Source organism: Vitis riparia, chromosome 13 (genome assembly GCF_004353265.1).
Source record: "Vitis riparia cultivar Riparia Gloire de Montpellier isolate 1030 chromosome 13, EGFV_Vit.rip_1.0, whole genome shotgun sequence".
NCBI lineage: Eukaryota > Viridiplantae > Streptophyta > Magnoliopsida > Vitales > Vitaceae > Vitis > Vitis riparia.
The window spans coordinates 17,008,440-17,019,844 of NC_048443.1; the positions used below are offsets into that span (position 1 = coordinate 17,008,440).

Here is an 11,405-nt window from a genome sequence, read left to right on the forward strand (position 1 = left end):
AAGGTAAACAAAATAAGAAAGAAAATCCTAAGTATGACTCCTCATTTTGGAAAAGGTGATCTGTGAAAAATCGGATCAGACTCGAGAGTCAAGTTACTTATCGGGAAGGTACGGTAAAGACCATAGCACCCCTCTAAGTCCCTAAAGTCGGGTCTCTACTAATAAAATGAAGCTGACGTGGCAATCAATAGGAAAATTGATGGATACTCAAATCGATCATGCACATATAGGAATCAAAACATGCATAGCGAATGACTAGAATGGGAGTGGATGTGTACCTAGGCCATGAACGAGCAATGCGCTATCATAAAAATGGGGTCAGGGTACAATAAAGAGCACAAAACATATCACATGCGTCATCGAATAGAAATTAAAATTGTTCGAGGGAAAAGTGGATTTTTGAAATTTATTTGAAAATTGGAGTCTTAGAGATTATTTGAAAATTGGAGTTTTAGAAATTAGATATAAGAATGAGAATTTTAGAAATTAAATTTGAAAGAAATTGGAATTTTGAAAATTATTTGAGAGTTTGGGATTTTTAAAAATTAAATTACGGAAATTAGGACTTTAGAAATTAAATTTTGAAAGATATCAAAATTGAAAATTATTTGAGAAGTAGAAACTATGAAAATTGAATTATAAATATTGGAAATCTTGGAAATCATTCGAAGGCAGAATTTTTAGAAATAAATGAGTAAAATGATAATAATAGTAATGATAATAATAAATAAGTAATGAAATTCATGCGAGAATTGGAACATTAGAAATTGAAAAAAATTAAGTTCGGAAATTAGAAAATTGAAATTTCAAATAACTAAATTAGGAAATCGGAATTTTGAAGAATTATCTAAAGATAGAATTTTAAATAAATGAATAAGTGAATAACTAAATGAATGGAATAATAATAATGATGAAATAATAAATATTAGATAAATAATTGCGAAAAGTAGAATTTTAGAGGTTGGAGATTGAATTTAGAGATTGAGAGTTTGAGAAATTATTTAGAGATGAGATTTTAAATAAATGAATAAGCGAAGAAATAAATTAATGGAATAATAATAATAATGAAGAAATAATAAAGATTAGATAAATAATTGAGAAAAATAAAATTTTAGAGGTTGGAGATTGAATTTAGAGATTGAAATTTGAGAAATTATTTAGAGATGAGATTTTAAATAAATGAATAAGTGAAGAAATAAATGAATGGAATAATAATAATGACAAAATAATAAATATTAGGTAAATAATTGCGAAGAATAGAATTTTAGAGATTGGAGATTGAATTTAGAGATTGAAAATTTAAGAAATTATTTAGAAATGAGATTTTAAATAAATGAATAAGTGAATAAATAAATGAATGGAATAATAATAATGACGAAATAATAAAGATTAGGTAAATAATTCCAAAACATAGAATTTTAGAGATTGGAGATTGAATTTAGAGATTGAAAATTTAAGAAATTATTTAAAGATGAGATTTTAAATATATGAATAAGTGAATAAATAAATGAACATGATAATAATAATAACGAAAATAATCATTAAACAACTGAATGTGAATAGTGGAATTTTTTAGATTGGAAATTAAATTTGGAAAACGGAATTTTGAAAAATTAAACTTTAATTATTGGAATTTGTAAAATAAATTAATAGAATAATAATAATAATAATAATAATAATGAAAATAATATTTAAACGAATGAACGTGAATAGTGGAATTTTTGAGATTGAAAATTATATTCGAAAGTCAAATTTTTGAAGAATTGAACTTTAATGATTTGAATTTTTAAAAGAAATAAATAAATAAATATGAAATAATAATAATAATAATAATAATAATAATAATAATAATAACAAAAATAATATTTAAACGAATGAACATGAATAGTGGAATTTTTTAGATCGAAAATTAAATTCGAAAGTCAGATTTTTGAATAATTGAACCTTAATGATTTGAATTTTTAAAAGAAATAAATAAATAAATATGGAATAATAATAATAATAACAAAACTAATGTTTAAAGAAATGAACATGAATAGTAGAATTTTTTAGATTGAAAATTAAATTCGGGAGTCAGATCTTTGCATAATTGAACTTTAATGATTGGAATTTTTAAAAGAAATAAATAAATAAATATGGAATAATAATAATAATAACAAAAATAATGTTTAAACGAATGAACGTGAATAGTGGAATTTTTTAGATCGAAAATTAAATTCGGAAGTTAGATTTTTGAATAATTGAACCTTAATGATTTGAATTTTTAAAATAAATAAATAAATAAATATGGAATAATAATAATAATAACAAAAATAATGTTTAAACGAATGAATGTGAATAGTGAAATTATTTAGATTGAAAATTAAATTCGAGAGTCAGATCTTTGCATAATTGAACTTTAATGATTGAAATTTTTAAAAGAAATAAATAAATAAATATGGAATAATAATAATAACAACAAAAATAATGTTTAAACGAATAAACATGAATAGTGGAATTTTTTAGATTGAAAATTAAATTCGAAAGTTAGATTTTTGAATAATTGAACCTTAATGATTTGAATTTTTAAAATAAATAAATAAATACATATGGAATAATAATAATAATAACAAAAATAATGTTGATTAAACGAATAAATACGAAAATTGGAATTTTGGAAATTGTAAATTAAATTTGGAAATCGGAATTTAAAATAATAATAATAATAATAATAATAATAATAATAATAATAATTTGAAGAATGAAAATCCGGAATTTTGAAAATTATTTTAACAAAACAAAAAAAAAAATTGTGAAAACGTGAGCACCAAAAAGGAAAATTGGCACATATGGATGGCCCACCAAAAGTATGTGTTGTTGTTTTCCCCAGCAATAATATCTATCTCAAGGGGTGAGTCTAGTAGCAGCTTCATCAAATTCAAATAATATCACCATTTCCATGTGAGAACCAAAAATGCCATAATTTATACTTGTAGACCCCCATTTAGGGGCTCATGTTTTTATCACATTTGCTGTAAGTTTTTCTTTGCAGGTGGAAGGCTCTCAAGGAGCCACGTGTCTCTTCCAGATTGACTAGTAAAGAATCAAGTTAGTGGTTTTGATGGCCAATGGAAGCTTGACATGTGGAGATATATTCAGTAGAAAAGCTGAAAACCGTTAAGCTGAAGGAGAGTGGAGAAGGGCAGCAGGGGTGAGGTGTTTTTAGTGCTACCGTTATAGATATTTTGGTAGAGGCCAGCTGCAGGTGGAGAGAGGAATATTCAGAGAGTGTGTTTTTTTCGAGGGGAAGAGGAGAGGAAGAGGATTTTTCACAGGAGAGACATTTTCTAGGGAGAGTTTTCTTTCGGAGAGTTAGGGTGATAGCCATTTTTCTGCTGTGAGGAGAGTGGTTTCCTTCCAGGAGTTTGGCTGGAGAGGGGAGAGATTCACATTCAGAGACGATTTTCTTGCTTGAGAGTCAAGTTTTTGCTACTGGAGGAATATTCAGAGAGTGGAGCTAGCTTGGGAGAAAAAGCTTGCTGGTGAAGAAGTCTTTTGCTAGTTTCAGGTAAATCTACCTTGAGTTTGGTACATTCCCATTCCTTAATGTGCTGTTCTCTTCTTTACTGATTTATGAGCATAGCTTTGATTGTTTGCTGTGGACGTCAAGGGCCACAAGTTTGCTTTGGTTAAATGTGATTATCTGCTCTTCCATGCTCTATTCTGTTTTCTCCTTATGTTCTTGATCTTTTTCCCCACCATGGCAGGATTATCCTTTTTGGGTTTGAGTTTGATTGTTTGACAGCTTGTGTTGAAGACTTCCCGTTTGTCCACTCATCCAGAGCTCGTTCATCCTTCATTGAATGGTGCTTTATCTAAATGTTTCTTGAATCTTGTGTTTTTTTTACTCTGTTTTTAAGCAATTTCATTTCCCATACCTCTCTGCCCTCATGAAACTGGTTACGGAAAGTTTTGATTCATATTTTACTACCCGAGACCATCAGCACCAGTGGCTTTAAGAAGGTGATGTTATCTGGAAAAGACGTATAGAATAAGACCCAGTTCTTAATTGTTGTAGCAGCTGTCATGGCAAGCTCCAGTTATATTTCAGTATAATTTCATGGCTCCCGAGAGACTCCTCTTCAAGGTGGAGAATACCGTCATCCTGTCATGAGACCCTTACTGCACAACAAGAGGGTGTAGTGCTGCCATGCAAGTTCCCTGGGTTTGAGCTCTTCATTTTCTGGAAGGTGTGATGTTTGTCGATGTGGACGGCCTAACTGCTCACATTACATGGTATTTTGGGTCTGGGCTCTGGGCCCAACTCAACTTAGTGAAGAAACTAAAGCTTCTCTTGGTAATGGGCCTCATAGCACTTCTAAGCTAGTTGACCTTCGTGAGGATCTTTTTGAAAACTTCATAATGGAACTTCAGAAAAAGGAAAGGACAAAGGCGCTTGAGGAGCAGAAGCGGAATAGGATGAAGCTGACGTACTTATGTTTTCCTTGAAAGCTGATCTGGATAGGAAATTCACATATGATGATGATATAAGGCTTATCTCGGTGTCTCCTAAATCTTTGGGACCAAGGGCGCCCTCGTTCAACCAGCAATGACAGTACCTCCCACTCAACAGATGTCACATGTGGAACTCCCTATTCCTCCATAAGTTTGCCATCCTTCTGAACCTTCAAGTGGACAACCCTATGGCTATTTCTCTTATGGTCAAGTTCGAGATTACCTTACTATTGGTTCTCTTCTTCACATGTATGGTCACCTTGGTGTTTCTCCATTACTTTATTGAATAAAGTAGATAGATGGGGTGATGTTATGAAGATTATTCAGCATGTCTAGAAACTCATGAGAAATGAGTGTTAGTTTAGAAGTCAAGTTCAGAAGCCGCAGATGATAATGCCGAGAGAATAGGCCTAGCAAAGAGCCACATGCCAGGCTAAGAGGGAATTTGTTCTCCAAACCTCATAAGAACAATCCCTGTACCTGTCAAATTGGTGTCAAAGAGAGCCCAATCTACCAACAGGAAGCGTCCCCCTATGCCACCTTCGCCTCACAGTCCATTCACACCCACTTCATGCGCATTCTTCAATTTTCTCATGCTCATTTCCACACCCCAAGTATACACCCATCCAATCATACCATTGAACTCATTTCTCTCTCTAATATTTTCATACCCACCGAACCCATCTCGCTACTCGCCCAGTTAATCATTTCTCATATCTTTCATACCCACTGCCATGCTATCCCATTCTCCATACTACCCTCTTCATGCATTCCCATTATCCCTATTACTCTTCACACCCATCCCCATTACCTACTCCATTAACTCCATGCACATACCCATAATCCTGCACGTGTCCTATCCTCATGCACATACCCATCTAATCCCACCACTACAACCTCTTCTTTCCCTGCATCCTCACACTCCATCCTACGTATCACTCACCACCCCCCTCTATCTCTCCCGTTCCACCCCTTTTGACGATGCTTTCTTAGATGAGTCTGGGTTCATAAAGTTTAGCATGGCGGGTGATGTCAGACCCGTTAGTAAGCTGGTGGATATTGAGGACGAGTTAATGGTTGAGAATCCAACTTCAGTTTAAGTGCCATGGATAAGCCAGTAGACTTTACACATACTATGGAGACGTGAAATATCCGTTATTCACAGGCGTATTGGCTTCAATTTGAATGATGTCTTGTGCGCAGGTCCATGGAGTTATGCTGCCCACCCAAGATCGTGTTCGAGTAGTCTTCTAATAGTTGTAGTGCCATCCACTGTTCGAATTGGGTTTCCAAAATAATCCTCTGATAAAGGAGAAGAGGTCCAAACTGTTCTTAATATAAGCAGTTGCAGTAGCAGCATCTGTACTGAACCCACCGAAATCCTTTTGTCATGCCGTTTGAAGGAAACCACATTAAATATGATGGCCTGGACTAGGTTGAGAAAAATAATGCATCAGTGATGATATTGTTGATAAGCAAGATGAACTGGGGAATGAGAAACACATGGATTCATTTCCAGGTTTCGCCAGAGATTTGCGTTTGATAAAAAATGTTCCTGCAGCAGTTTCTTCGTGACATTGTTGGTTATCGTTCTCACAGGGTTCTTCATCAAAATTTGGAGCCCTAATGTTCACCCCTAGATCGTTTTACTAGTGCACTAAAGCCGAGAAATTTTGGGATCAGTAGAGAGCGACTCGAGCCTGGGAATCTCATGTATTTCATGAAGGACTACTCAAATCTATGCACATCCTAGGATACATATCGGTGAAGAAATAGTGATTTACGTCATGTGAGCATCAGGCTTAGAGCTGGATTTCATGAAACGGAGGAAGTCAGTTCCAGCGGTTCGGAGTTAGTATACCATGTCAGACACGCTCTTCGATCAGTCCCCTTGGGTGATAGTGATAGTCATGATCAGCTGATTGGAGTACTGCACCATAAGGAAACGCCTTGAAGATTACAAAAGTAGAAGGGTTTAAGCTGGACCTCTGGCATGAGACACCAATAACAGAAAACCGTTCCCGCAACATAGTTGATGCAGCATTATTCATGGGCAGGTCATTTCGTGTAAGGTGGGGTCCTAAAGGCATCCTTGTTCATGCTAGTGCAACAGTTGAAAGCAATGATGTTCTCCTGATACTCGGTCTTCATCATAATAAAGGGATTGTCTTGTCAGAGACCCTTTCTACTAATGCAACTCAACATAGTTGCACCCCAGGCCCACTTGTTGCATGGTTTGCATGGCCTCTGTGGGGCCACGTGCCATTGTCATTTTCTTCTTCCTTGTTTTTGAAAAATAATCCTCCAAATTCTACTTTTCAGATAATTTTCTGACTTCTAACCTTTTTTTCAAATAGCTTTAACTTTTCAAATCTTCATCCCTAGCATTTTTCTTAAGTTCCAAAAAAATCTTTTTTTCAATAAAATTTTTAAAAGGTTTTGAAATAAGCAAGGATCTAATTTTGTAATTCCAATTAATGGAATTTATGAAATTGATTCATGCAAAAATAAATCGGGCTATCGTGGGGGTCCAACATCAAATAAATTTCATTTAAAATAAAAAGGGATTTGAATGAAATGTCATGCATGCTATTGGTGGTTCTTCAATCTTGTTTGGTGATATGAGTGACATATTTTGTATTTATCATTGTGCACTAACACTCTCCCTTGATAGCGTATGGTGGCTTGTTGCCCAGGTACGTACCCACTTTCACTCTGATCAGTGTCTATGCATGTTTTGATATTCGTGTGTGCATGATCGATTCGAGTATTCATTGATTTTCTCATTGATTGCCATGTCAGCTTCACTTTATTAGTAGAGACCTGACTTTAGGGACTTAAAGGGGTGCTACGGTCTATACCATACCTTCCCGATAAGTAACCTGACCCCCAAACCCGATTCGGTTTCTCGTAGACCGCCTTTCCAAAATAAGGAGTCACACTTAGGGTTTTTCTTTCTTATTTTGTTTACCTTTTTAAAAATAAAACAAAAATAAGTGGCAACTCCAAGTCATTTTCTTAATCGATAAAAATCATTTTCAAATAAAAATCGAGCTCGCTATCGAGTGGAAAACGCATGAGCACGAAATGTGGGGTCCACAATACTATAAGACCATTTCTTTGAATGCATTTTCCAGAGTTTAGAGCCAAAGTAGTATTTCTTTGGAAAAAAAAAACTCAAACTAATCCAGTTTTCAAACTATTTGCCAAAATACTCTTTTGAATCCACATCAGCAATCCACGTCAACAAGCCATCTTCGTCAAACTTGTTTTTTTACTTTGGAGACCCAATTTTTTCTCGAAATCAACAATCCAGAAAGTATTCTCTTCTCTGCAGCTCCACCATCTGCGGCTCCATTTTCTCTCCTCACCGGCTGTAGCTCCCACCAGTGGCTTCCACCAATGGCTCCCACCAGCAGCTAGGTAAATTTTTTTCGGGTTCATGAGTTTTTTCCCACTCATTTTCCTTAGCTTTCTCACCAACCAAACAGAGGAAAACAAGTTGTTTTGAAAATTTTAAAAATCTCAAGTTGTTTTCAATTTTATAGCTATCCAAAAAACTTGAAAAACCCTTTCCTCCGCCTTGTATTCCTCTTATCCTAGAACCCGAAAAACCCTAACTTTTGTTTATTTGTTATTTAATTATTGTTAATAACATACCCTATTATTGTTATTTGTTATTTCATTACAAATTGATGTTATTAGTAATGTTTTATATTGTGTAATTTTGTGGTTAAAAATGAAATTGATTTGATTTTTTTGGCTTCTTCTATAGGTAAACTATGTCTAATTTATCGGTGGCAATAGTTAGTTTTTGTAATGGGAAAATGGTGAGAACACAGACCGATGTTGATTATGTTGGGGATAAAGTTGTGGTTGAACCTATTGATGTGCCTCTTGGGACAACATATGAACAACTGTTGGAAATGATATACTCGGTCACTGACATCAATAAAGAACATTTTCGATTAATACTTAGTTGTAAGTATCCTATGAAAAAAGGGAATAAATTCCAACCTTGCCCAGTAAAGAATGATAGTGGTGTAGCTCGAATGTTAGAAATGCATAACAGATTTGGGATGGATGAAGTTGAGTTATTTGTTGAACAAGTACCTATTGACTTACAAATGAATTCACCAATTGGTAATTGCATGCCTTTGTTACTTGGTGAAAATGATGGTACTAGTAATGTTCAAAATCCATTTACTTTTGAGCATAGATCAGAAGAGGATGAGGAAGACGAAGAAGGAAGACAATGTGATGATGACAGTGTAGGAGCCGAGGATGTTCATAATGATGATAATCAAGATAGGGAAGGTAGCTCGCCTTTTTTAGCTGTTGGTGAGGCAATTGAAAGAGAACAAATGAGATATGTGGCTGTGGATGGGGAAGGATGTAACTTGTCAAAAAATCCAGATACAGAGGATTTAGATGACCCAATTGAATTATCTCCAATGCAATATCATTTGGCACCATCACCACAGTTTGAAAATGTTGAAAACATTGGTCATGTTGTGTCAAGTGAATGGACCCCATGGGGAAACACTCTTATGGGACATCCAATTGGAGAGTTCATAGTTGGACAAATATTTAATTCCAAAGGAGATTTGCAACATGTTGTAAAGATGTACTCTATTAATTCGCACCAAGAGTATATCGTTTTGTCATCCACAAGAAATTATTGGTCCTAAAATGCAAGAAAGCTGAACAGTCTCAATGTCCTTGGAGACTATGTGCTACAGTTGTTAAAGGGACATCTTTATTTGAGATCAACAAATATAGTGGCCCACACACATGTGTCAATCCTTGCATGAACCAAGATCATCATCAGTTAGACTCAAACCTGATAGCCGCCCATATAGAGGGAATGATTAAGACACAATTCACACTTTCAGTGACTGCCATTCAAGCAAGTGTTGTAGAAAGATTCGGGTACCATATCTCATACACTAAGGCTTCGAAAGGCAAGTGTAAAGCATTAACTAATTTGTTTGGTGATTTCTATAAATCATACGCTAAACTACCACATTTTTTTGGTGCCTTAGAGCAAGCCAATCCAGGATGTGTTGTAATTTCTAAAACATTCCCAGGAAATATGCGAAATGAAGAGGTATTTCAGCGAGTATTTTGGGCATTTCATCCTTCCATAGAGGGCTTCAAGCATTGTCGTCCTGTGTTAACTATTGATGGTACACACTTGTATGGGAAGTATAAGGGCACTGTAATGATTGCCATGGGCTGTGATGGAAATAATCAATTGTTTCCTCTTGCTTTTGCATTAACTGAGGGTGAAAATGTTGATAGTTGGGGATGGTTTTTGGCATGTATTAGAAATCGAGTAACTCAAAGAAGGGGTCTTTGTGTTATCTCTGATCGTCATCCTAGCATTATGGCTGCGTTTGTTGATGTTTATCTTGGTTGGTCTGAGCCAAATGCATATCATCGAATTTGTATGCGCCATCTTGCTAGCAACTTTATGACTCACTTTAAGGACAAATGCTTGAAACAACTTTTATGCAGAGCCGCCTTAGAAACTAAGGTAGAAAAATTCAACATGCATATGGAGACAATTGGGAGAATCAATCAAGACGCACTCAGCTGGTTGGAGGCTATTCCCTTTGAGAAATGGGCACTATCACATGATGGAGGTCGACGATATGGCATAATGACTACAAACATGTCAAAAATGTTCAATAGTGTGCTTAAAGGGGCACGAAGTTTCCCTATCACCGCATTTGTTCAATTGACATTCTATCGAGTTAATAGTTACTTTGCTGTAAGAAGAGAACATGGTGCTAGTCGACTTGCTTCAAGTGAACAATACACTCCTTATGTTGATGCTAAGATTAATGCAAATGTTGTTAAGGCAGGTTCTCATGAGGTTGTTTTGTATGATCACTTCCAAGGACTGTTTCATGTGAAGGCCAGTAGGGGTAGTAAAAAGACATCATCTGGTGGAAGAACACATCGTGTTAACCTACGTGAGCATGGATGCACATGTGGCAAAACACTCATATATGAATTCCCATGTAGTCATATTCTAGCGGCATGTCATTTTCGTTCAATTGATTTTAGATCATTTGTTCAACATTATTACACTATACAATCGTACTTTAGCACTTGGGCACCACTATTTAACCCCATACACAATGAGTACGAGTGGCCACCATATGTTGGTCCAGTTATTGTGCCTGCAGATTCAATGAAACGTGTGTCAGGTGGACGACCTAAATCTACTCGTTTGCACAATGAAATGGATGTTAGAGAAGGTAAAACCTCAGTTACATGTGGTTTGTGCAAACAAAGTGGTCACAATCGTCGTTCTTGTCCAAATAAGAACATGGGTGCTAGGCCTTCATGATGGGTGCTAGGCTTTAGATGTTGATATTATGTTATTTGTATTTTGGACAATACTTATGTTATAAGAGAGACTTTGCGCGCACTCCGGACAGGCGTTATCGAAGGATCCGGACATGCCTATCCGGAGAAGTTGGAACGTCGGCCAAATAGGCGCCGGATGTGAGATATCCGGAGAGGTGGAATGTTGGCCGGACAGGCGCCGGATGTGAGATATCCGGAGAGGTGGAATGTCGGCCGGACAGAATGGCGGCTGCGAGACATCCGAATAAAGTGGAACGCTGGCCGGACAGAATTCCGGATATGAGATATCCGGGTGGAATGAGGGATTCCCGTCCGGGTGGAATGAGGGATTTCCGTCCGGGCAGAATGAGCGATGTTATGTTAGGTTATATAAAGTGTTAATTCAAATTAGTGATGTTATGTTATTCACATGTTTCCTTGATAATTTAAACAAATAAAACTCAAATGCATCTTAAAGTCTAAATGAAAGAAATTCTAACTAAATAAATTATTACAACCATTACCTATTTTTCTTTCATATAATTAAAAAA

The 11,405-nt window shown here is 35.5% G+C and overlaps 1 protein-coding gene across 1 annotated transcript; it reads left to right on the forward strand.

Annotated features, from left to right (window-relative positions):
* The first annotated feature begins 9,589 nt into the window (after positions 1 to 9,589).
* Positions 9,590 to 10,855, forward strand: LOC117928363. The gene has a single exon (XM_034848258.1). The coding sequence runs from the start codon at positions 9,590 to 9,592 to the stop codon at positions 10,853 to 10,855; it is 1,266 nt and encodes a 421-aa protein (XP_034704149.1).
* Positions 10,856 to 11,405: the final 550 nt, after the last annotated feature.

Coding starts and splice junctions, on each gene's coding strand:
- LOC117928363 (XM_034848258.1), top strand. CDS start 9,590: ATGCGAAATGAAGAGGTATTTCAGCGAGTATTTTGGGCATTTCATCCT.